This window comes from Crinia signifera, chromosome 2 (genome assembly GCF_055691185.1).
Source record: "Crinia signifera chromosome 2, ASM5569118v1, whole genome shotgun sequence".
Classification (NCBI taxonomy): Eukaryota; Metazoa; Chordata; class Amphibia; order Anura; family Myobatrachidae; genus Crinia; species Crinia signifera.
In genome coordinates this window covers 256,405,997-256,433,599 of record NC_139218.1, presented here as the reverse complement: position 1 = coordinate 256,433,599, position 27,603 = coordinate 256,405,997, and the positions used below count along the sequence as shown (strand labels likewise).

The 27,603-nt window shown below is 42.7% G+C and overlaps 1 protein-coding gene across 13 annotated transcripts in view; it reads right to left on the bottom strand.

The window, feature by feature from the left end:
* DMD (dystrophin) overlaps positions 1-27,603 on the bottom strand; it is a 1,973,025-nt gene that overhangs the window by 1,498,367 nt on the left and 447,055 nt on the right. For all 13 annotated transcript variants that reach the window (XR_014470468.1, XM_083174338.1, XM_083174337.1 and 10 more), the window contains one exon: positions 1,691-1,809. Coding sequence is in view for 12 of the 13 variants with exons in the window: in XM_083174338.1 (XP_083030464.1) it covers positions 1,691-1,809 (119 nt within the window). In the remaining variant the exon portion in view is untranslated. The remainder of the gene's footprint in view (positions 1-1,690; positions 1,810-27,603) is intronic.

Here is a 27,603-nt window from a genome sequence, read left to right as displayed (position 1 = left end):
GTGCTATTTTTATATGTCTGTCATGCATATGTATTTTTAATTAAAAATTTGATATTTTATTTCTGATACCCAGATGTATCAAGCTTCAAAAAGGGATAAAGTGAAGAGTGATTAAACAACCAGCCAATCAGCTCCTATCTTTCATTTTTCAAACCCAGCCTTTTACATAACAGGTAGGAGAAGATTGGATGGCTGTTTATTATTCTCCATTTTATCACTTTTTGAAGCTTGATACATCTGGCCCTTAGAGTGTTATAGCACCTAATTCTAGTGCAGTTATCCTATTTTTTGTGTTTATCTTGTTTGGGAGTGACGTCCCTAATATACTCATTGCAGCTTGGCTCAACAGCTACATACCCAGCACCCCACACCTTTGGGAAACTTGTTTTTATCTACCCCCTTTCCTATACACTCAAAAAATACAACCTGTAGGTGTCCAAACGAAAATGATAAAGCATTTTCGTTTAGTCAATTTTCGGCATGACAATATGACTAATATTTAGTCAACATTTTCATTATTAAGAAATTCCTATTTTCAAAATCTTTACATTTTAATCACAGAAAACACCCTTTGTGGACTAATAGTTTGTCTAAGTGTTCGTGGACAAAATTAACAATGCAAAGAAATATGTCAAGTAAATTGCTTCTATATCATTTGTTTCCCTATCCCATAGCAAAAAAAAAAACAATGAGTTACAAGAGATTTGGCAGCTGGGAATTGTTTTGGCAAATACAAATCCATAAATAAGACATAACCTTCACCAAAGCTAAGAACATCTTTGTTAGAAGCTCTGCTTCATAAAAGCCACTTAATTTACCTCAGGATTTTTTTATGACTAATGAAGACATAGGTTTTGGACTATAAAAGTGATGTTACAAGCCCAAAGGGAAAGGTCATTAATGAATTTTCTTCCAACAAAAGGAAGTAGACTAGATGGGACAGGTGGGGCAAGTTTCCAAAAGTAATCAACTTTTATGTTACTATATTACTATGGCTTGCTTTGCAGAGATGGAAACATCTGGAACTGTATGTTAGGAATGCTTATCTTCTCCTGTGACAGCTGTTGGTGACTCCCCTTTTAGGAGGTGCTATGATAGGTCTACTCTTTCCCTTAAACATAAGAGACAGAGCTGCCCATTTAATGTATAAACAACAAAAATGGTCATAATATTTGCATGCAGCTCTCTGTCGTACTATAAAAGAACAGTTGACAGATTATGAAATAAATGCTTACTGCCCCAGCCTGATTGTCCTAGCTGTGTTTTTCCCACTTAGAAAAATATGTAATTTTCCTAGGTTGTTGTTAGACTACAAACTCCTCTGTGATGAACCCTACAATGTGCTAATAATAAGTGTAGTAATGTTCTTGCTACATGCAATCTCTGGAAAATGGCACAGACAGGCTGGGTTCAGAAAGGGCTCTCTGTGTTGGCTGAGAGAATGGCTACAAATTACTTTCAAATTACACATGTAAGAGAAGTAATGCACATTAATTATGAGTAGGTCTCCTGAAAGCATGTGTGTGAATTAACACTAACAAGAGAAAATTACAAATCTCCCTCGTATGTCCCAAAAGACCTTATATTTCACTCATTTTGCATACAAAGTACATCTAGTATAATGCATCATTTCCACAGGGAAAGTTTGCAAGTGTTAATGAAAGTTAAAAACACAAGTAAATGTACTCACCATCAGGATCGAGGAGATTTGCAATTCCCAAGTGCCGCTGGGCAGTGTTGAATGCATGATCCAGCCGCTGAATAGCTGACTGCTGGCAGAGTCCACTATTCCACTCAAACAGATCCGGTCTGTTGAAAAAAAGAAGCTTGATGAAGCAAGTAAAGTTTAATTTAGCATAATGTACATAGCACTAAGAAAATAGCATTATATCTGTATATAAAAGTTTGGAATCATAACATGACATGCATATCCGAGTAGTATTAAGCCTGATGCATATTTGGTTGCAAGATAAAAGAAATAACTACTACAGTAACTAACTACTCAGTATCTGATTGATTGCTATGGACAACATAACCACTTTTTCATGTTTATAAGCTTTAGAAAATAATTTACATCCCAATGTAAACTCTGAAAAGCAGACCCCCTGAGCCTTAGTTCTCAAACTTCTCCGATCTATCCATTGACACACTGGCCCTTATTCAGATCTGATTGCAGTACAAATTTGTTCTAAAAAAGGGCAAAACCATGTGCACTGCAGGTGGCAGGCCCGCCGCTAGAAATGTTGGGGCCTAGGACTGACCTTCAGTCCGGGCCCCCAGCGGTACAGCGCCACCCCCGCCCGCACCCATGTGCAGCCACGTCCCCATTACTTACCAGCATCCAGCAGCGGCATCTCCAGCTCCCTCCTTCATGGTCCGGAGCGCACACTGCACAGTGCATCTTGCCAAGCCCCTCTGTGTCCTAGGCTCGGCACTCTGCAGGCTGCACTGTGTATTGTGCATGCCTGGCCGGAGACTGCCAGGTGTGGGAGGCCCAGAGGGGGGTTGAGCAATGGCATACAATGCGATGGTATGCGATTTTTTATTGTACAAGCACCCTGATGGGTCCTTGCAATGTTATATGCCCCCGACTATCAACGCAAACCCACCCGCTATCCCCCTATCCACGTCGGCGTGGAGTTGACTCTAGATAGTGTGGCGAGGGCAGCGAGCCACCGAGCCCGAAGCGTGGCGAGCGCAGCGAGCTCCACGAGGGGACACGGAATACATGTAAAGTAATATGCATCCCCTTGCGGGGCTCGCCACGCTTCGGTCTCAGTGGCTCGCTGCGCTCGCCAAACTATCTAAAGTCAACTCCACGCCAACGTGGATAGGGGTGTTATGAAAAGGACGGGGGACGCGTACCGCTGCCCCTCGCGGGCTCGCTGCGCTCACCACGCTTCGGGTTCGCGTTCATAGTGGGGGTGGCGTGGATGCGTATTTAACATTGTAAGCACCCATTAGGGTGCTTATACAATTAAAAATCATATTGGGGGTGCATTTAACATTGTAAGCACCCCTTAGGGTGCTTATACAATTAAAAATCGCATTGCATCGCATGCATCGTATGCGGCTATATGGCATGCGATGCATGCGATGGCATAAGATGCCATAAGATGGGCGCCGTGTTAGGAAACAAGTACCGTTAAATGTAATCTTCAAATGCCTCTTGAGAATTAGGGCGGTATTTAATGTGAATACCGGCGACGTGCAGCGAATCCTGTTTAGGATTCGCTGCGCTCGCCACACTATCTAAAGTCAACTCCACACCAACGTGGATAGGTATGTTATGAAAAGGACGGGGGACGCGTACCGCTGCCCATTGCGGGCTCGCTACGCTCACCACGCTTCGGGTTCGCGTTCATAGTGGGGGTGGCGTGGATGCGTATTTAACATTGTAAGCACCCATTAGGGTGCTTATACAATTAAAAATCATATTGGGGGTGCATTTAACATTGTAAGCACCCCTTAGGGTGCTTATACAATTTAAAATCGCATTGCATCGCATGCATCGTATGCGGCTATATGGCATGCGATGCATGCGATGGCATAAGATGCCATAAGATGAGCGCCGTGCTAGGAAACAAGTACCGTTAAACAGCGGCGGATCCAGGATAAAATGACAGGGGGGGCACCATAAAAAAAGAAGGTTTAGGTGGGGGAGGGCCAGTGTTAGTGGTGCTAGTGTACATGCTAAGAGAGCGGCAGAGAGAGGGTGGCAATGGGATTAAAAATAGGCCCTGGCATTTAAAGTACGCAGGCCCACCATGGAAACAAAAGTGAAGGATGTAGTTGTGCGCGCGCCAAAGGCGCGCTCTGGAAAAGGGGGTGTGGCCACTCAACAGGGGGCGTGTCCTTGAGTGTAGTGTACAACACCATATACAACTTTTACACATTATGCAACAAAACACTAGACCCCATTATACTTGCCCCTTACACATGATGCCAAATGGATTGTGTCAAAATTCACATAATGCCACACGGATTGAGCCAAAATTTACATAATAACACAGGGATTGAGCCAAAATTCACATAATGCCACATGGATTGTGTCAAAATTCACATAATGCCACATGGATTGAGCAAAATTCATAAAATACCATATGGATTGAGCCAAAATTCACATAATGCCACATGGATTGAGCCAAAATTCACATAATGCCACATGGATTGTGTCAAAATTCACATAATGCCACATGGATTGAGCCAAATTCATAAGATGCCATATGGATTGAGCCAAATTCATAAGATGCCATATGGATTGAGCCAAAATTCACATAATGCCACATGGATTGAGCCAGAATTCACATAATGCCACACAGATTAAGACAAAATTCACAATACGCTTCATAAACAGGGACATTGTCCACCAAAGGCGCGCATTAAACATTTACACCATAATGTCCATTGCAAGTTAAGTTACACGGCATAATGTTCATTATGTATTATGCCAAACACCATAATGCCTATTAAAAATTATGCTACATACAGTAAGTGTTGCTTATCTACATGCTCATTGCCAAGGGTTCCATGCTCATTGCCAGAGGTTCCATGCTCGTTGCCATGTGGGATTACATGCTCATTGCCAACGGGGAATACATGCTCGTGGTAAATGGGGGACAGCCGCCGCCAGGCAGAAGTGATAGCCACTGACAGTGGCAGAGCCTGGCTGTATTCCGAGCACTGCAGGTTTAAGCTATTTGAAATAATACCCATTTCACACCAGAAAATGCATTCCCAGGTTTGCCTCTTTTACACCAGCCTAGTCCCTGCATTTTCTGGTGTGAGGGGGAGAGAAAACCACCCCTCCCCCCCTTTAACCAGTTATCTCATTTAAACTGGCTATATCTTCGGAACCAACTGACCCATTTACATGAGACAAGTATCATATTGAAGAACTTTTGTGTGGGCTTTGAATGATTTTGGTCCAGTGAAACTGGAACGTTTGGTTCCAGAGTAATCTGCCCTCAAAGAACATGAACAGCCATGAAATTAATATTTGCAACATAAAAAAAAAAAGATTTACACGCTATATCTCTTGAACCGATTGACCGATATAGACCAGCCTGATATCATATTGAAGGCCCAGCGATTTGGAATTTAATGACATCAACCACAAGCTCCTGTGATGCCAGGGGGGAACTGACAGCCGTCGGAACCGGGTGGGGGTCGGAATTGACGGGTCCCATATTATCCTATGGGGAAAATTTTTTACAGCTTTTCCAGGCGATATCTCCGGTTCCCGGGGGGCTAGAGACATGGGGCTGGGCTCGTTGGAAAGCTCTGGTCCTCATCTACAAAATGAATGATAGGGGGGCACGTGCCCGGGTGCCCCCCCCTGAATCCGCCACTGCCGTTAAATGTAATCTTCAAATGCCTCTTGAGAATTAGGGCGGTATTCAATGTGAATACCGGCGACGTGCAGCGAATCCTGTTTAGGATTCGCTGCACATTTGCCACTGCTCGCTGCGTTCCGGAGCCTCGCCGGCTCCGGTATTCAACGAGTCAGAGGCTTGCTGCCCCTGACTGGCGAATTTAAACTCCTGCGGCGAACGCCACAGGGAGCCTGAGGACGGTGGCAGGCAGGGAGATGGAAGTCTCCCTGCCTGCCCCAGAACATTTGTGGGGGGGAGGTGGGCTCCCCGGGTGCCAGGCAGCACAGGCTGCCCCCCGGGGTGCCAGCAGTGGACCGCGTATATTCACTACACCCGATCATGAATATGTAATGATCGGGTGAAGTGAATATATGAATATCTAATGAGCGGCTCGGCTCCGGCCCCCTAAATTAAATATATATTCATGTGCTTACAGCACATGAATAAAAATAGCATGCCCCTCCTCAGAATAAAATTCCTGATTTTTTTGACACCAAATGTAAAAAAAAAACACTTTATTTTAAAAGTTCACATTTCACTTCACCATAAAAACATAGCGATTGCTACTCTGTGAATCATGGCGAAAAAAACCTTGAAATGTATTCGCCATCTGGTCATTGAATAGGGTGATTCACCGTTTTAGTCAAAAATTCGCCTAACAGCACAAAATCGCCATAAAAACCTGGCGAATCAGCCTCATTGAATACCGCTGTTAGTGTATGTAAAATAGGGCCAATATGCAAGCCACTGGGTACAGTAGCATAATAATAGTTGTTTACAGTATGTTAAGTCTCCTCTGGGTCTCTGCCAAGTAGCAGTAAGTAAGAAGATATTGACGGCCACTTTATCTTCCATGAAAAATATATCAATTTAATGCGCAAACATTTTTTGCTATTGAAGATACTATAATGTGCTAGTATACATATGCATACTTTACTATAACCTTTCTTAATATAAATTTAATTCTAATGTTCTTGGAAACTGCAAACTTAAAATATTATTCAAAAACATTGGTAAAACATGATTATTTATATTCATTATAACACCCAAATAACTATAAGTTGTAAAATAAAAACAAGTATCTCAATTTGCTTGCATTTAATAGAATGTGAACTATTGTTTTACCCAAGAATAACATACCCTGGAACATTGAAAGATAAACAATTTCAGCCAGCACTGTTTAACCACGTACAGTAGTACACCGTTCTTTCTAGAGCTATAGCTAATGTGATTTCATTGTCAAGCTGCTACAACTGTAGAGATGGCCAGTTACAACTACTGCATCTTTCGTTTAAGAAAAAGAAGCAATTACTTTTAAAAAAAAATAACCTATGTGAGAAATCTTTAACAGCTCTTTAGAAAACATAAGTGACAAGAAGGGTCGTACAAACTACATTAAAAAATCAATTAAGAGCTTCAACAAATAATAGTATCTGCAGAGGATACAGAGGTCTGCTGTGCTGTGTAAATCATGAAAATACCCTATTTGTAATGATAATATTTATTAAATGTACGGTATGACCCTACCTATTTTTGGTTGACTGCCAATTGTGCTCAATTGTACCTACTATAGAAAAATTGAGAGCGATTGCAGGATTAACAATATCATCATAGCTATGTACAACTAAAATACAGTTCTTCACAATTATTGCAACCTCAGTTTTCCAATATGTTTATCCTTTACACAGTAATAGTTGGTGTAACAGGAAAAATGACATTAAGGTGATACAGTAATTCTAGCAATCTTGATTTTAGTCATTGATCCACTGTGCTACTTTTTAAATCGCTACACTGGCACCTGTCTGCTCTTCTGACAATTAAAATTGCTCGAGCTTGACTACAATGCCCTTAATGCCACTTAGCGCTGATGTGGGCATTGCCACATCTACAGTATATTAAGCACCTCTATCTTTTGACTAAAATGTATTTTGTGCCACTATTTACCTAGGTTTTTCCATAGCATGCAGAGACACACTCTTAATACTACCTCCCTATACTGTACCTCCTGATGTAAATGTTCAACTATTCTCTGTAAAGTGCGGCAGAATATGTGTGCGCTATATAAATAAATGTTAATAAATAAATAATATTGAGAGCATAGCCTACACATAACTACCCACACATGTCCACCTGCCCAGCTATATTCACATATTGAAATTGCTTATCGTATTTCAGATGTCCACTCTTTTAATTAAGCTCTGTACACACTAGCCGATTAGCGTCATCACTGATATAGTTAAACTAGATTTATCAGCTCTGTTTTGTATGTTACCTAATAGATTGTAAGCTTGCAGCAGGGCCCTCTAACCTCCAAGTCTGTCTGTTACCCAGTTTGTTTTATCACTGTCTACTATTGTAAAGCGCAACGGAATCTGCTGCGCTATATAAGAAACTGCAAATAAATAAATGTACTGTACCAGTTTTATGTATGTCACATTTGCCAAACTGTTCTATGCTGAGGTGTATGGTGGCACATTATATATCGATAATTATATTTAATAAAGCAAGAAATTGTATTTATGCTGACAATAAAGCACAATCTTGTATTTATGCTGACAATAAAGCACAATCTTGTATTTATGCTGGCAATAAAGCACAAAGTCACAATTTACATCTGTACTTTTTTAATAATTACCTGTGGAGTTAGTACTAATCCAGAAATAACCCTTATAGAAGACACAGCAAGCAGCTATTGAATAATGAATCTCTATAGCTGTGTTTATTTCCATAATGAATTACTATCGTATTTTGTGATGTTGTGAAATAATTGTTATTGTTTAAATAAAATCCCTTTAAAAAAATTGACCCACTGAGGAAGACTTTGGCTTTTCCCAATCATAATCTAAATGTTATTTGTTACTGTAAAATAAACTTATCTACAGGTTTAGCCGCCCTCATTAGCGTGGCTCCTGGCAATTGTATCGCCATGCACCATCCCCTGCCAGCTGCCAGAGTCCGACAGAATGGGGCGCACATGCATGAGATGCTCCATTCTGTTGGAAGCCCCTGCAGCCCTATCCCACCACTGCCCATCTCGCCCCCCCCCCCCCTCCACACACTGCCCGCTCCCTGCCTGTCTCCCTTTAGTGGAGACAGGCATAGAAGCATCCTGTCTCTGCTCCTCGCCACCTTGCTGATGGGGTTGCATAAGCGAGTGAGCCAAATGCCGGCCGTCAGCCTGCGCCAGTGCATGCCAGCTGATGACATCTGGTGGGTGGCCAAGCTGGTTAATGGCGGCTCCATCTGTACCTTCAGTATTGTAACAACCTAGCCTTTAAAACACATGAATCTTTTCAGAATACAAACATAGGGGTCAATCCTATTACCGGCGGAAGATTAATGCCTATTAGCGCTCGCTGCTCCATTGGGTTGCTTGCTATTTTAAGTCAATACAAAATGTAGGTAAGCGGAGATTTGCGCCTCCGGACTGCAGCAAAGTTATTACCACGGTATACCACACCAAAGACAATTTGTACAGAAATAGGTAAAAACTATTGCGCTGTCTGGATAAAATAATTAAACAGTAGAGTAGATCCTTCTTTGGGGAAAAAAGGGTTTCTCCAGGTACTAAGATTGGCACATAAGGCGATGGGAAGTCGGTCAGAAGATATTGGATATGGAATTAACCATACACAGTACCCAATCTGTGTTACTGACCTGGTTCCCTTGCCCTATTTGCATACAAAGGTTTCTTTCAAATCGGCAGCTGGATACCAGGTTCCCATCTACATAGGGCTTACCTTTTGTCTATGCCCTATGTGCACATAAGGGTTTCTTTGGTTGTCAATCCTGGGTATTGGTGAACCATGCACGGATACTCCAAAGTCCACAGGTAAAAAACGGTTTTATTTGACAAACAGGATCCAGATAAAAATCGCCAACATATACAAGATAGAAGGTTAAAATAATGTCTCAGGAAATAAACCTTACTCCACTTCCACGTCTGACCCGGGTATCAAAGAAATGGGGTGGGTCTGCCTTAGATGAAATTGGCAGAGAGGGTCCCTGGATAAAAATTCTAGCTTCTTCCTCCTCACCTACGCATTTCGGGCTATGGGCAGCCCTTTTTCAAGGAACTTGAAAAAGGGCTGCCCATAGCAATAAACCTTTTTTTTTTTTTTTTTAAAGAAACTTTCTTAAAGTGAGATACCATGTTGTTAATAAACTCTCTTACAAGGAACAAATTGTTTTTGAGTTTCCCTGTGGGCTGCAGCCTATTTTATTTATTAACAGTTTCTTATATGGCGCAGCATATTCTGTTGCGCTTTACAAAGGGGACAGTGATACAATAAAACAGGGTATTTACAGACAGTCAAAATGTAGGAGGGCCCTGCTCACAAGCTTACAATTTATAGGGAAGTAGTCATTGATACATAAGGATAGATACTGTATTCTTTATTGCATCGATTCCACCAGAATGCAAGGTTCTATGACTGGTTCTGGAATTTGATAAGCTTGCCTGAAGAGATGAGTTTTTAGGGAACGCTTATAGGTTTGGAGACTAGAGGAGAGTCTTATTGTGCTTGGGAGGGCATTCCACAGAGTTGGTGCAGCCCGAAGAAAGTCCTGCAGTCGGGAATGGGAGCGAGTAATGAGTGTGGATGAGAGACGCAGATCTTGGGAGGAGCGTAGAGGGTGGGTCTGAAGATATTTTGAGATTAGAGAAGACATGTATGTTGGTCTAGTTTGGTTTATGGCTTTGTGTGTAAGTAAAAAAAATTTGTATTGAATACGGTAGAATACAGGTAACCAATGAAGTGACTGACAGAGTAGCTTTGCAGACAATTAAAGTCTGGCTAGGAAGATTAGCCTTGCAGCTGCATTCATAATGGACTGTAGTGGTAGGAGTCTGTATTTGGGAAGGCCAAAAAGGAGACTATTGCAATAATCAATGCGTGAGATGATGAGAGCATGGATTAGAGTTTTTGCAGTGTCTTGTGTAAGGTAAGGGCGAATTTTAAATATATTTTTTAGGTGCATGTGGCATGATTTTGAGACAGATTGAATGTGGGGTACAAAGGAAAGTTCTGAGTCAAGGATAACACCTTAGGCAGCGAGCTTGAGAGGTAGGAGTTATTGTCATCTTCTCAACAGCGATAGAGATATCAGGTTGGTAACTACTATTTATTGGCGGAAATATAATTCATTCTGTTTTTGAGATATTAAGTTTGAGGTCGCGAGATGACATCCAGGATGAAACAGCAGAAAGGCATTCAGAGACACGGCTCAATACAGATGGGGACAGGTCTGGGGAGGATAGGTAGAGCTGAGTATCATCCGCATACAGATGATAATTAAATCCAAAGGAGCTGATTCGTTTGCCAAGAGATGAGGTATAGATTGAGGAAAGCAGGGGATCTAAAACTGAAACCTGAGGTCCTCCAACTGAAAGAGGTAGCGAAGAGGAGGTAGAATCCGAGAAACGAACACTAAAGGAGCGGTTAGATAGGTAGGATGAGAACCAAAAGAGGGTTGTGTCTTTAAGACCTATGGATTGTAGTGTTTGTATGAGAAGTGTGTGGTCAACAGTGTCAAAAGCAGCAGAGAGATCTAGAAGAATTAGTAGTGAGTAGTGGCCTTTAGACTTAGCAGTGACCAGATCATTCACAACTTTAGTCAGTGCTGTCTCTGTGGAGTGTTGGGCACGAAAGCCTGACTGATGCGGGTCCATTAAGTTTTGCGAGTTAAGAAAGTGTGTGAGGCAAGTTATTTTACAGATTTTACACTGACAAGGTACAATATCCCCCCAATCTTTATAGCAAACCGTTCCAAGTTAAACAAAGAAAAAAAATACCAAGAACTTTGTACTGTAATTAAAAATTAAAGTGATTTGTTGGGAACGGTTTATAAGAATATCTGTTTTAATCATATTTTTAATTTACTAAATGGTGATTTTCTTAGAATCTTCTTTCAAACTCTTAAATATACTATTCTCACAAGACATTAGTCAGTTGTACATCTTAAACTGAAAGCTCAAATAACCTCCAAAATTGAAAATTCATTCAACTAAAATTCATTCAACTAGAATTCCCTTGTACTATTTCAAAATGTATGCAACTCCTTCATTATTGTAACGCGGTTCCCTCTATGATCCATATGGAACCTCAGAGAATAATATAATAAAATAAACAAAACACGTTTTATTAAATAAAGCCTGTCAGAAGTTAAAAAAAATGTCTCATATAAAATAATCAATGCACACTACACAGTGAATAACAATGTTTCCACATATTAGGCAATTGTCTGTACCAGAAGGAATGAAAACATCAGCATATATTTCCAATAGTATGGGAGCAAGAACATGCCCCAACAAGAAATCATTCACCTCAAGCATCAGTCACACAGCAATCCTGGTAAGAGGATTTGTTTCACTCAACACATTTCAATGCAAAAGGGACCTTCTCTAGACTAAGCTAACTGTGCACAAACCATGATCTTTTTTTACACTCACATAATTATGGAATGGCTTTAAAACTACTAGTTACAGATTATTTTAAAACAAAACGATGTCATATATATATATATATATATATATATATATATATATAGTGGGATTAGCAGCGGCACTCAGGACTTAGCTTAGAAAAAAAGACTAGTAGCCAATAGTAGCTATTGGCTACTAGTCTTTTTTTCTAAGCTAAGTCCTGAGTGCCGCTGCTAATCCCACTGCATATTTGGGACATCCATCGGCTGTTCCCCTGCTGAAGGCACCTGGCTCGGAGACATTCTAAAAAGAGGAGAAGTGCCAGCCGTATACACTATATATATATATATATATATATATATATATATATATATATATATATATATATATATATATATCATTGTTGCCTACCCTCCTGCATTCTACAGGAAACTCCCTGAAATAACAGCAATCTCCCTCATTAGTCTATCAATCTCCCTCATTTCACCAAAGCCCACATTATACTGTTACATTTTTTGGGGGAAAAGGAATGATAGATAGATAAATTGACATTGAATCATCAGCAATTTAGCAAGTATAGTATCTCTTACTAACTGCTTTGGGGCTCATCTACATTTGTATATAAGTCATTTTAAAAGATTCCTCTCAGATGTAGCAGTGCACACCCACGCTTCTAGGCGCCACATTCACAATCTCTTTTCACAATCTCTCCATATATGGAACTAGCTCTCTGGGTGGAGCATGACCCTACTACCAACTACAATCTTCCTGAAACTAGTTTGCAAAAGTAGGCAAGTATGAGATACTTGGCAGACTTTCTCTCTCTCTCTCTCTCTCTCTCTCTCTCTCTCTCTCTCTCTCTCTCTCTCTCTCTCTCTCTCTCTCTCTCTCTCTCTCTCTCTCTCTCTCTCTCTCTCTCTCTCTCTCTCTCTCTCTCTCTCTCTATATATATATATATATATATATATATATATATATATATATATATATATGCACAGGACCGGCACGCCGTTTCCAAGTAGATAATTACCGGGGTGCAACCGCCAGGAGGAGGGTATGTAGTTTGGAAGTAGCGGCACTCACTCGGATTTCATAGACAAATTCACAACCAGTTTCGGAGTATCAATCCTTTATCAAATCAGAAGCAACATAATGTTGCTTCTGATTTGATAAAGGATTGATACTCCGAAACGTTATCTGATAGCTACACCTGACTGGTTGTGAATTTGTCTATGAAATCCGAGTGAGTGCCGCTACTTCCAAACTAAATATATATATATATATATATATATATATATATATATATATATATATATATATATATATATATATATAGTGTACCAGTTGCAGGTACAGTGACTGGTGGCTGGCGCACCAGCAAACTTGGATGCATGAGTGTGTGAGATGCTTGCATGTCCAAGGTCCAAAAGACAGAACATTTAGGAGATGTTTTGCACATCTCTCACAGCAATGTCCACACTCAAAGGGGGATATATATATATATATATATAAAAGAGAGAGCGAGACAGATACAGATGTACCACCGCACTCGCCATTACTAAGAATGGGGTGCAAACAGCACCCACACTTCCCAGATTGGGGTGCAGTGGCCTATGACCACACACTCTAGTAAATACAAATTTTGGGGTCCCAGCACTCACCATAATAAACTAACTCACCTTAACATACATTACTTGTATGTTAAGGTGAGTTAGTTTAATATGGTGAGTGCTGGGTCCCCTGTATTTGTATTTGTGTGAGTGGTCACAGGCCACTGCACCCCAACCTGGGAAGTGTGGGTGCTGGTGGCACCCCATTCTTAGGAATGGCGAGTGTGGTGGTACATCTGTATCTCTATATGTGTGGGTTAATTTTTAATTAACCTCTGTTACTGTGATCATAGCTTTCTCATGCACCCTAGATAAGCTCATTTGCCTGAAACCTGTAACAGCTGCCAATTTAATACTAATTCAGGTGCTGTGTTAGGTGATTGCCTCATCTTTAAAAGCCATAAGGTAGTTGGCAGGTAAGCTCTAAACCAAGAAAAAGCACATGTTTATTTTAGCTATGATGTGTCAGTAGTTGCCAGGTTCTTGAGAGACCAGTTGTTAGTGTAGGACTTGCAGTGAAATGGGGTCCCTTGGCAATGGGCTGCAAGCTAAAATGCATTGATCAATTCATGAACTAAAACCCCATTATTTATTTAATTGATTATTTGAATGTTAAGGTGAGTGAGTTTATTATGGTGCGTGATATATATATATATATATATATATATATATATATATATATTATATATATATTGCAAACACAAGAGTATTGGCACTCCAGACAACGATAGATAACTGCAGTCGGTGCTTTCACAAAAAAGGAATACTGGATACTTGCGATGCGGCACTCAAAATCCTTGAAGAATTCTTGAAAAATACACAACCTGTGTCTAATCGTATTAACATTACAAATGTGTTAGATTTGTCGTCAGACAAATCTAATACATTTGAAACGTTAATACGATTACACGCTGGTTGTGTGTTTTTTTTTCAAGAATTCTTCAAGGTTTTTGAGTGCCGCACTGCAAGTATCCAATAAATATATATATATATATATATACACAAACACACAACAGTCAACAGTCTTACATTATATTCCATGAAATATATTTGATCTTAAAGCTAATAATTCTCACTCACTACTCACTTATATATATTCTACTTAAGGTCAATTGACTCTCATTTTAATATACTATACAATATAAAATAATACTCTGGTAAATGTACTATTCAACACTATACAAGATCTTGCTCTTAATGCATCTTGAATATTATATTTACAAATATATAATTATATATAAAATATGTCATATTGTTTTAAAATAATGTGTCACAAGGTGTTTTAAAGCTTTTCTGTACTTATAGGTAGGCACCAATCTTGGATTGTACACAAGTAGCTTGGCCAATCTGAAAGGTCCCTTGTGGATTGAAAAGTGCTGACCTCTTTCCTGTGTATTAAACAAGTCTCCTTACCAGGAGTACTGGATGACTAATGGCTGACAGAGAATAATTTCTAACTGTAGCTTTCAGGAATGATTTCCTTCTGCCATAAGATTGGAAATGTATGCTAAGACTATCCTTTCTTCTGGTACATGCTTTTGCTTTATACATGGGGAAAACATGGACTTTATACTTGGAGGTTATATTGCACCTTATAAGCTGATCATTTTACATGAAAATGTGAGTGAATATTTTTAAGCTTCTGACCGGTATTATTTTTAATAAAACATACTTCACTAGGATGGCATTTTTTTTTATTCCCCTATTCCCGGAGATTCCTTGTGGATCATACAGGAAACCATTTTACAATAATGAAGAAGTTGCATATATTTATAAGTAGTACAAGAGAAAGAAAATCATTCTACAGTTGTAGTTGAATGAATATATCATTACAGAGGACATCAGAAACTATGATTGAAATCACTTTAAATGACACAATGGCCCTTATTCTGATCGGTGCGGTCGGAGCCGATTATGCGGCCAGGACCGTGCGTGCGAAACCCCGCCTTCCATACGGATCGCCAACTCCGTCCGTATGCGGTAAGAAGCTGTCCGAACGGACCGCACGTGTATTTTTCACGGAATACGCCTCCTCCATCTAAGGGAACCTCCCCCATCATTCGATGGTCGCAGACCATCGAATGCAGGACCGAGTGCTCCACCAGCACCCGCAACCTCAGACCACACGGACATTTTTCCGTGCAAAAGCAGAGATCTGGGCGGGCAGCTGACATCCGGCGATGTCATATGTCCGCCCCCTACACGTGCGTCACGGCCGCATTACCATACGTACGCCCAGCGTTTTCATGGGAACTCCCATGAAACGCGGGGCGTATGCATATGGTAATGAGCCCAAATAGCCCTTCACGCCCCTCTCCACCCCCTGTTCGGAGTGTTCACATATCATGCGGAATTTCGCCGTACGCCCCGCTCGCACATGCGCAGAGACGCCTCTGCACATGCGCAGACACAAAACATCGGCGGGCCGAACGCACGCGGATATATCCGCACCAATCAGAATAAGGGCCAATGTCTTGTGAGTATAAAACAAGACTATTTTTTGAAATCAAGGATTAATACTTTAAACTATATAGTCATTCTTATCTGTTCCCTAATGATTTTGTGCATTAATAGCAGGACCATGTATTCTTGCAGTTTTTATTTTTAACATAGAGGTTTTCTTTTAACCTTCCTCTGTCTCAATGTAAATGGAGTGTACGAAGGTTCATTATTTCAACTTTACCATATAACTGTAAACAATGTTTAAAATGTATCTTTCCTATTTGTAATATATACCAGGAGTATACATAAGTGTGGAGTTGACACAAGTATGACACAGTTATTGCCAGTTATGGTCTTTAGATGCTTGGTTCTAAATTTGACCCACATAGATCAATAGAATGTTAATCTCACTCAAAAATCCTGAAAGGGGCTCTTGTGTAGTGCATGGCGGCAAATACACTGCCATGCGCAGGAGAAGGGAGCTCGGCATGGTGGCGAGGAAGCATATACGTGCCTGCTGGACTCCGACTACTCACAGCCCAGTGAGCAAGTCTGAATAGGGCCCTATGTTCCCTGTCAATATGTATATATGTAATGAGTTATTGAATGAGGAAACAGATTTACTAGAGGGCCTGTTTTTTTATCCAAGTGTTAGTAGTGCTTTTCATTTCCAAAAGTACAGAGTTGTCATTTTTAATAGGATTTACTCCATAAACGTTCTAAATCTGCTTATATTTACAATGTATCCTTATATTGTCACACTGTTCTACACAGATAGCCGATAGTTAGTAGATAGTGTTTGTACAGCGCTCGGAATGAGGGAGAGGCTGACCCTTAGCAGCTCGCACCTGTAGGGGGGAGTCCTGTTACCCCCTAAATGAGAATAGGTAAAGAAATTGGTTGGTGCTAGCGCTCTGGGGTTGCCGTAAGGGGTGGATAATGTTTAAGAGTCACTGATGGTGTACTCTTAGCAGGTAGGCAAAAACTGTAGGCTGGGTGTTGGATGAAGGTAGTGGAGGGCCGGTGTGGTCTGTAGACCTTAAGTCACCTGTCCCTCGAAGAGTGTTCTTTATATCAGGGGGACTTGAGGCTGGGAGTTCTGAGTATAAGTAGCTTGCTTCTGGGCTGTGATGTTGGTACCTCAGATGCAAGGAGGATGTGTCAGATTAAATCAGATAACGGAATGGTTGCTGCTGTAGCAACTTACCCTTAGGTCTTGTTGAATCAGCATGCACTCCTGTCCTGGATGTTTCCTGGTGAGGTGATCGGCGGCAGGAGGAAATGAATCAATGATGAGGCTAGTGCTTAAAGTAAAGCACAATTTATTGTAAAAGCAAAAAGCAATATACAAATGAAAAAGACTGGTGTCCCAAACGCGTTTCATCCCATAAAGGGACTTTTTCAATGGTGGGGAGTGTGGTATCGCTGGCCCGGTATTTATGCTAGTGAGACTGGCGTTAATTACAGTGTTTGTGATGCGGCGGACACTGCGCATGTGCAGGTGATCCGGCGTGCTGATTGGTGGGGTTCCGTATGCTCTCTATGTGTGTGAGTTAGCCATACACACATAGAGAGCATACGGAACCCCACCAATCAGCACGCCGGATCATCCGACGTCACACCCCGACGCACTTCCGCCAACCAACACGTATCCCCAGCCGGCATTACACCCCTGCCAAACACATACAGAGTACGGCACATGCGCCGTCCCCGTCCTTACAATGATTACACTTCGGGCTCTAGCGCCGGACACCTGCACATGCGCAGTGTCCGCCGCATCACAAACACTGTAATTAACGCCAGTCTCACTAACATAAATACCGGGCCAGCGATACCACACTCCCCACCATTGAAAAAGTCCCTTTATGGGATGAAACGCGTTTGGGACACCAGTCTTTTTCATTTGTATATTGCTTTTTGCTTTTACAATAAATTGTGCTTTACTTTAAGCACTAGCCTCATCATTGATTCATTTCCTCCTGCCGCCGATCACCTCACCAGGAAACATCCAGGACAGGAGTGCATGCTGATTCAACAAGACCTAAGGGTGAGTTGCTACAGCAGCAACCATTCCGTTATCTGATTTAATCTGACACATCCTCCTTGCATCTGAGGTACCAACATCACAGCCCAGAAGCAAGCTACTTATACTCAGAACTCCCAGCCTCAAGTCCCCCTGATATAAAGAACACTCTTCGAGGGACAGGTGACTTAAGGTCTACAGACCACACCGGCCCTCCACTACCTTCATCCAACACCCAGCCTACAGTTTTTGCCTACCTGCTAAGAGTACACCATCAGTGACTCTTAAACATTATCCACCCCTTACGGCAACCCCAGAGCGCTAGCACCAACCAATTTCTTTACCTACACAGATAGCAGCTTTGCTTTATAATTCACCATGCATTCAGTGTATATTCTGTATGTACAGTAATTGATAGTTACATTGTTTATTTATTATTACATTTATTACTAGATTTTTACTATTAAAACATAATTCATCAGACAGCACTCACTTATTCACAGTAACAAAGACCACAGTTACTGTAGGGTTTGTCACACTGACTGTGCATGCTCACAATGTCGAGCAATGCATACAGTATTTATGCATCTATACAGAGTAGCATGAAAGGGAGCCAGATCTCTACTTACGAGTGTAAGTCTATCATGGGCATGCAGACAATATTGCAGTGGCGTGCGGTGGGGTGAGGCAGGTGAGGCACAGCCTTTCCTGTCATATATGCCAGAGTTTTGAATTTATAAAATATGTTAAAAATACAAATAAAATATAAAAATAAATCTTGTTTTTATTGTTCTAATGATTTTTATAGGCAAAACTCTGGAGAAAAAGTCTATGGCAGGTGAGATCGAATCTCCAGCAGTGTATACTGGTGCACATGTGTATAATGCCGGCATGTACCCCTGGGCTCATATATTGTGTGCAAATCTGGCTCTGGTACTTGCCTGGGACTCCTCAGTAATTTACCTCACCGCACGTCCATGCAATATTGTGGCTTATTGTAGACAAGTATGCACAAAGGTAGTATAAATCTAGTAATTGCAGATACATATTTTAGACCTACGAAAGTTCTGTTAAAATGCATACCTGCAATCATAATTGAGTAGACGTGTACAGCTATTAGAGCTACCATGATAGAGTTCATGCTACTTGCATATTTTGCATCACTGAATATTATGTTCAATGCCAGACTGGGGCATTAAGGGCCCACAAGAGAAATTTAGTTGTAATGGTCCATTCCTAGAAGTGTGGTCAGCCAACATAAGGGTTTGCAATAGCTAATTGTTGCATGGTCAGGGCTATATATAGAGAGATAGATAGATAGATAGATAGATAGATAGATAGATAGATAGATAGATAGATAGATAGATAGATAGATAGATATATCAATTACTGTGAGTCCATGCATGAAAATGTACTACAGTTATAGCCTTAATGCACTGTAGAAAATACACCCTAGTCCTTTGCAGTATAATTTATCATATGAACATATGTATATTGCATAATTCAAGTGCACATTCTGGAACCCAAACCCTAGAGGAGGGGGTGAAGTCTCAGGCACTGGGTTACACTGGGGTTTCCCCATGTACCCTATGAGCTAGTCCAGACCTGAATATGATAGACTGTCTGAACAGATATTGGTTTAAGTTCTAGGAAAACATTAATCCAATGTTTTTCCTGCCTACTGGTATAGTATACAGTTTTATTCTGTTAATACAGTTCAGTAGAAAACCATAGTATACAGTAGATCCCTCAGTAATTAATTGTAAAGTTTCCTTTGTGAAATCTATTATTTCCATTAAAGTCATTTCTAAAATTAAGTGTTATCCAAGTAGAACTATAAATAGAAAACTGATCACCCATCTCTACAGTGCATAGTGTTTAGATGTGAGTTAGCATCTTGCCATTAATAATGACATGGCAAATTAAATGCATTGAACTGGGACCCTCAGGTTTTCTGTATCTGACTAGCTCTGATGTGCAGGTCTCACCTAATCAATTTACTTGCTAATTAACATCATTTTTTCACTCGGTCACTGCTCAATGAAGTGTGTTTCAGGTAATAAGCAAAATATGGACACAGAATACAAATTTCATAGATTTAATCAACACTGGAGAAAATAAGTTGATACATTATCATCCTGTAATCTAGATACAGTAAGTATTTAAGCTTTACTATACTTTGCTATCCTATTCACTATCATTTATTCTACATAGAACATAATTGTATACTAATTTAGAGGTAAAGGGGGAAATTTACTAAAGGAAATTTGTAAAACATAGGTGTACTTGTATCCAGAAATACACTTATTTTTGACATTTACTATCCCAAAAATATGGCAATTCGTATTTGTATTGATAGCACATCAATACACATACGAATTGCCGTATTTTCGGGATAGTACATGTCAAAAATAAGTGTATTTCTGGATACAAATACACCTTTTTTTTTTACAAATTTCCTTTAGTAAATTTCCCCAAAGTCTCCCAATAAGAACAGAACTGTATTTCTAATAACTGCTTTCACACTGACCTACTAATAAAGCCATCTTCCTAATTTCAAACCTGTAAGTGCCTTTGTTTCCAAATACAATATATACTGTACATCCATCTCTCTTTCTCTTTAATTAATTGATCTACCGCCAGACCCGAAGTTCCTGGGCCTACTTGCCAGAAAAATAGTACTGGTCAGTCCTATAGCTATTGTTAGGAGTCCCTTTGGACAGCACAACAGGTATAATTGCTGGAGGCACAGACAGACAGAGGCAGGATGGATGGAACTCACTGCTTTATCGTAGATCAGGAACAGGTACATGGTACAGGATACAATTACAGGAACAGATGCAAAAACACGATTACAGGACTCAGGATACAGGACAAAAACATGATAACAGGACTCAGGATAAAGGACTCTCTGGCGGAGACCGGGACATCGGACCCTCTGGGATACACGCCATCGGCTATGACATCGGCCACCTCTCCTGGGAACACACCATCAGCTACGGGATCGGCCACCTCTCCTGGGGGCACACCATCGGCTGAGGCATCGGATGCAGCTTTGTGGAAGTGCACATTGGACACCGCTTTGGGGGGCTGCACCTTCCGACACAAGTCTGACAGAACACGAGTCAAGGCCCTGATCTGATCTGCGAGGACTTGATTGCGGAGATCAGGCTCCATAATGACACAAGCAGTTCACTATACTCCCTCCAGCAAGTCGGTATGGCCTTTGATAATGTTAGGAGTCCCTTTGGACAGCACAACAGGTATAATTGCTGGAGGCACAGACAGACAGAGGAAGGATGGATGGAACTCACTGCTTTATCGTAGATCAGGAACAGGTACACGGTACAGGATACAATTACAGGAACAGATGCAAAAACACGATTACAGGACTCAGGATACAGGACAAAAACATGATAACAGGACTCAGGATAAAGGACTCAGGATACAGGACATGGCATAAGAAAGCTCTCAGCAAACTAACAGGAAGCTAACAAACAGAGAACTATCAAAGGCCCTGAGCTCAGGGCCAATGCCTCTTTTAAAGGCAGCCCAGACCAATGGCTGCAGCACATAGGGCCTTATTTTGGTTCATTCTTTCTGACAAAATCCTCCTTAGATGGACAAAACCATGTGCACTGCAGGGGGGGGGGGGGGGCAGATGTAACATGTGCAGAGAGAATTAGATTTGGGTGAGTAATTTTGTTTCTGTGCAGGGAAAATACTGACTGCTTTATTTTTACACTGCAATATAGATCTCACTTTGAAGTAAAACCCCACCCAAATCTAATTCTCTCTGCACATGTTACATCTGCCCCACCTGCAGTGCACATGGTTTTGCCCATCTAAGAAGGATTTTGTCAGAAAGAATGAACCAAAATAAGGCCCATAGAGACAAACCCACAATTATTCACATGTGCTGCAGCTGGGGATGGCACTCTGAGAACAGCCCAGCCCAGCTGATTACACCAGCTGGGACTGTCCTCAGAAACCACAACCCTGCATGCAGGGCCAAACAGCAGCACCTCTGGCCACACAGAGGTACTGCAGGATGCAAATAATAACAGCTGCACCTCTGAGTAACCAGAGGCACTGCAGACCACACAAGACCCAAATGGCAGTGCTGACATAGCATAATGCCCCCCTTGAGAAGGCGGATTCTAGACGCCTTCAGGAAAGTTCACGCTGATGCCTCTTTTAATGGGAATAGCAACAGTCTCTTTGAGAACGACAAGGACATCATATGTAGACAGGACCTCCGCAATGACAGACACCGGCAAGATCTTGTTCCGTTCGAAAAAAAAATACCCGGAATGACGGCCACCGTGACGGCTCTCCAGACAGACGGGACCTCATGCCCGTAGGCAAGGGCAGAAAGAACCGCTCCTGGGTCTATGATGCAAGGACCCCCTTCTGGGGCTGGACCATCACGGACCTCTGGCACATCAGGTGGACTCTCATGGACCTCGGGCATGGCAGACGTTAGTGCACTAAAAGAAAGAACATTGCCACTGACAGCCGACACGGCGGCTCTCAACTTATGCTCAATGACATGGGCATTAACGGAGTCAGGCCCGGAGGCAACACACTAAGGCCCGGAGGCAACACACTAAGGCCCGGAGGCCGCGGAGGCAACAGCGTCCTCAGGCCCGGAGGCCAGGGCAATAGCGTCCTCAGGCCCGGAGGCCAGGGCAATAGCGTCCTCCTCCTGGGGCTGGACAGAACCCCCTCCTGGGGCTGGACAGACAGGACCCCCTCCTGGGGCTGGACAGACGGAACCCCCTCCTGGGGCTAGACAGACGGAACCCCCTCCTGGGGCTAGACAGACGGAACCCCCTCCTGGGGCTAGACAGACGGAACCCCCTCCTGGGGCTAGACAGACGGAACCCCCTCCTGGGGCTAGACAGACGGAACCCCCTCCTGGGGCTAGACAGACGGAACCCCCTCCTGGTGCTAGACAGACGGAACCCCCTCTGGGGCTAGACAGACGGAACCCCCTCCTGGGGCTAGACGGATGGGGGCTCCTTGGCGGGGACCGGATCATCGGGCTCCTTGGCGGGGACCGGATCATCGGGCTCCTTGGCGGGGACCGGATCATCGGGCTCCTTGGCGGGGACCGGATTATCGGGCTCCTTGGCGGAGACCGGGACATCGGACCCTCTGGCGGAGACCGGGACATCGGACCCTCTGGCGGAGACCGGGACATCGGACCCTCTGGCGGAGACCGGGACATCGGACCCTCTGGCGGAGACCGGGACATCGGACCCTCTGGCGGAGACCGGGACATCGGACCCTCTGGCGGAGACCGGGACATCGGACCCTCTGGCGGAGACCGGGACATCGGACCCTCTGGCGGAGACCGGGACATCGGACCCTCTGGCGGAGACCGGGACATCGGACCCTCTGGCGGAGACCGGGACATCGGACCCTCTGGCGGAGACCGGGACATCGGACCCTCTGGCGGAGACCGGGACATCGGACCCTCTGGCGGAGACCGGGACATCGGACCCTCTGGGATACACGCCATCGGCTATGACATCGGCCACCTCTCCTGGGAACACACCATCAGCTACGGGATCGGCCACCTCTCCTGGGGGCACACCATCGGCTGAGGCATCGGATGCAGCTTTGTGGAAGTGCACATTGGACACCGCTTTGGGGGGCTGCACCTTCCGACACAAGTCTGACAGAACACGAGTCAAGGCCCTGATCTGATCTGCGAGGACTTGATTGCGGAGATCAGGCTCCATAATGACACAAGCAGTTCACTATACTCCCTCCAGCAAGTCGGTATGGCCTTTGATAATGTTAGGAGTCCCTTTGGACAGCACAACAGGTATAATTGCTGGAGGCACAGACAGACAGAGGCAGGATGGATGGAACTCACTGCTTTATCATAGATCAGGAACAGGTACACGGTACAGGATACAATTACAGGAACAGATGCAAAAACACGATTACAGGACTCAGGATACAGGACAAAAACATGATAACAGGACTCAGGATAAAGGACTCAGGATACAGGACATGGCATAAGAGAGCTCTCAGCAAACTAACAGGAAGCTAACAAACAGAGAACTATCAAAGGCCCTGAGCTCAGGGCCAATGCCTCTTTTAAAGGCAGCCCAGACCAATGGCTGCAGCACATAGAGACAAACTCACAATTATTCACATGTGCTGCAGCTGGGGATGGCACTCTGGGCCTTATTCTGATCGGTGCGGATATTCCCGCATGCGGACGGACCGCCGATGTTGATCGTCTGCGCATGTGCAGAGGTCACTCTGCGCATGTGCAGGCGATTTCGCCGCACGGATTCTTTATACGCCGCACAGGGGGCGTAGAGGGGCGTGAGGGGCTACTTAGCCTCATTACCCTATGCATACGCCCCCCGTTTCATGGGCGTTCCCATGCAAACGCGGGGCGTATGCATGGTAATGAGGCCGTGACGCGTGGGTACGGGGCGGGCATCTGACATCGCCGGATGTCAGCTGCCCGCCCCCATACATGATTTCACACGGACAAGTGTCCGTGTGGTCTTGTGTTGCGGGACCTGGTGGAGCGTGCGGCCCTGCATTCGATGTTCGGCGACCATCGAATGCAGGGGCAGCTCCCAAGACGGAGGAGGCGTATCCCCGTCCAATTTCATGCGGATCGCCACATATCCGCGTACGGACGGCAGGTGGCGATCCGTATGGAAGGCGGGGATTCGCCTGCACGGTTGCGGCCGCATATTCTGATCGGGCCGCACCGATCAGAATAAGGCCCTCTGAGAACAGCCCAGCCCAGCTGATTACACCAGCTGGGACTGTCCTCAGAAACCACAACCCTGCATGCAGGGCCAAACAGCAGCACCTCTGGCCACACAGAGGTACTGCAGGATGCAAATAATAACAGCAGCACCTCTGAGTAACCAGAGGCACTGCAGACCACACAAGACCCAAATGGCAGTGCTGACATAACAGCTATTAGTTAATATGCTGTATTTTTCTAGATGTAATTGATAAATGTGTTATTGTGGAATCTGTATTCTAGCTCTCATTTCATATCACTAACTGTGCATTTGCCATTGACCATCAAATTCAGTTAATCAGCTAAATGGAATCAGCAGAATATTCTGAAGACTTTGAGTCACAAGTGTTTGTCTGGAGGACATTAATCATGTAAGAGGTAGAGAGGAGTCTGCAATGTGATAACTCTTGACGTGTGTAGCTTCCGCAGTTATTCAGAAAAAAGAAGAAAAAAATATTTAGCAAATAGCTCTATTTTTAAGTTGTATTTTTGGTGAAATATACCCATCAATGCAACTATAGCATTATTTTATTGAGCATCTTGTAATGATACATTCATTTATAAAGTACTCAATGGGATTCATATTCATAATAGACCTTGTGACAATTACTTATACTGCTTTTACCAGGTCCCTGGATTGACCCGGGTCTGGCACTTTCATATTTAACCTGGGTCACCCTGTGTATATTTATACACAGGGTAACCCGGGTTTAGCCATTGTTATATCCTAGGTCAAATTGCTGTGTTGGTCAACCCAGGATATAAGGTTTGGTGCTTTCACACCACACCCAGGTCAACCCAGCAACAACCCTGCAATAACCCAGGTCTGCGATGCAGTGCAAAAGGGGTAATAGGGATTAGAGTTTTATAGCCACATGTCTATACTCAATTAAGTAAATCAACATAACATATCACTGTAGTGCCTATCTTTCATATTATGCCACACAGAACTAAGGGGGTGATTCTGGTTGACTCGGTAAGAAGCATAGCTTAGCTGCTTAGCAAGTGACTAATGCTGCCCACGCAAATGCCCGCTGCAGTCTGCACATCCCTGCCACTTTGCAAATGGATTTGGATAACATAGCGTATGGGGCCGAAAGCATTCGATGGTCACCGACCATCAAATGATTTTTACCCTACAATCATGTGATGGAGAACATAACTTCATCTTAAATTATGTCTGGAAGCCACAAGCACTGTTTTTGCCTATACATTTGATTTTGTCATACAAACAGGCATAATTTGAGTTGGTTCTGGACCACCAAACCAAGGCCCCCTGCTAGTGTTCTGGGGCACAATAATATTTGGACTGGCTCCATACATAATGAGACATAGTTAATCATAATCACTAATGAATTATACATAGCCATCTATAGATTGGTGGCATAATCTCTCATTTATTATACATAGGCATCCATATGGTGGCATGTGAGTGTTACAGTACATTCAAAGGTTAAAACTCCTTGATCAGAATATTAGCTTATCTGTGAAAATGTAAAAAGTAGTCAGTATAAAAACAATAGAAAAACTGGACATTTTAAAATAGTGTACTACATACAGTATCTCAGGACTTAAGAACAAACTTAAAATGAGAATGTATTCATTTAAAAAATAAATGGGTTGTTTTGAATTTACTAAAATATAATGTAAAGAGACTTACTTAAAATATGCAGAAGATATGTAGTATTTTTTTAGATGTTAATTGTATATCAGATTTTCTACATTAGAATAGATCTTGGCTAAATGCTAGACTACCTGACACTAATAGTTGATAATGTCTGCAGGAAATGCCGGCAATGTCTACATTTTTTAAAGACGTGTACAGTATATTACCTAGAGAGGGTGAACTATTTTTTAAACTGTGCTGCACAATATATGCCTCATCCTGCATTTGGCTGTGGCATTTAACAAACAGGTTTCCACACAGAATTTTTTCCGATGAATATTTTTTAAACATAAAACTCTCTCTAAAACACAACACAAGATAACACAATATTTCTGTCAAATTAACTGATGTGAGAAGCTCTCCATGTGGTGAAACTGGCCCAGCTTAACCCACAGACAGCACTGTTTCTAATTAGCAGAACTCATTACCACCATATGACATAAATCTAGGACACCATTAAAATTACTTTCTAAAGGTGCCAATACACGTTCCGATGCGGGCGGGCGTTCTGGGCTTAAATAGCATGCATCGCATTGCATTGCGTGCCTTGTGCATGCGTTGTGCATGTAATGCGATGCGATGCGATGAAAAGCAAGTACAAAAAGTATGTGCAGCACATACTTTTTGTACTGTGCAATGAGGTGCTGCTGGAGCGTGCACCTCAAAGCACAGATTGCACCGCCCGCATCGGGACGTGTATGGGCACCTTAAGGGCTGTTTCATGGCCAAGAAGCCATGCCGCACACAGAAGTTTATAATGGTGGGGATGGCCACAGCCCGGCAGCCGTCCCTTCCAGTGGTGACCTCCGGCTGCAAGCGAGCAGGCGGGCCGTGGCCATCCCGTGTAAATGGACAGAATCATGTCCATTATTAACTACTGTGTGCAGCACGGCTTCTTGGCCATGCAGGGTTTCGCCGCCCGGCATCAGCTGGAGTATGTGAAACAGCCCTAAAGGGGTAAATTTACTAAGATGGGAGTTCTATAGAAGATGTTATGCTGTCAACCAATAAGATTATATCTATTATCTTCTAGAAGGTGCTAAACAAATTAGGAATAGAATCTGATTGGTTGCTATGGGAAAAATCCCATCTTCAATAGAACTCCCACCTTAGTAAATGAACCCCTAATTCTACTCTTACTGAAGTAATAAAAGCTCTTGTACCAGGATTGTAATTTGGCATACAGTATGACATCTCAGATTTTTCCCTATTTGCTAAAGTTTATAGAACTCCCAGATTAGACATTAGACCACAGGCAGATTGGAATGTTTTA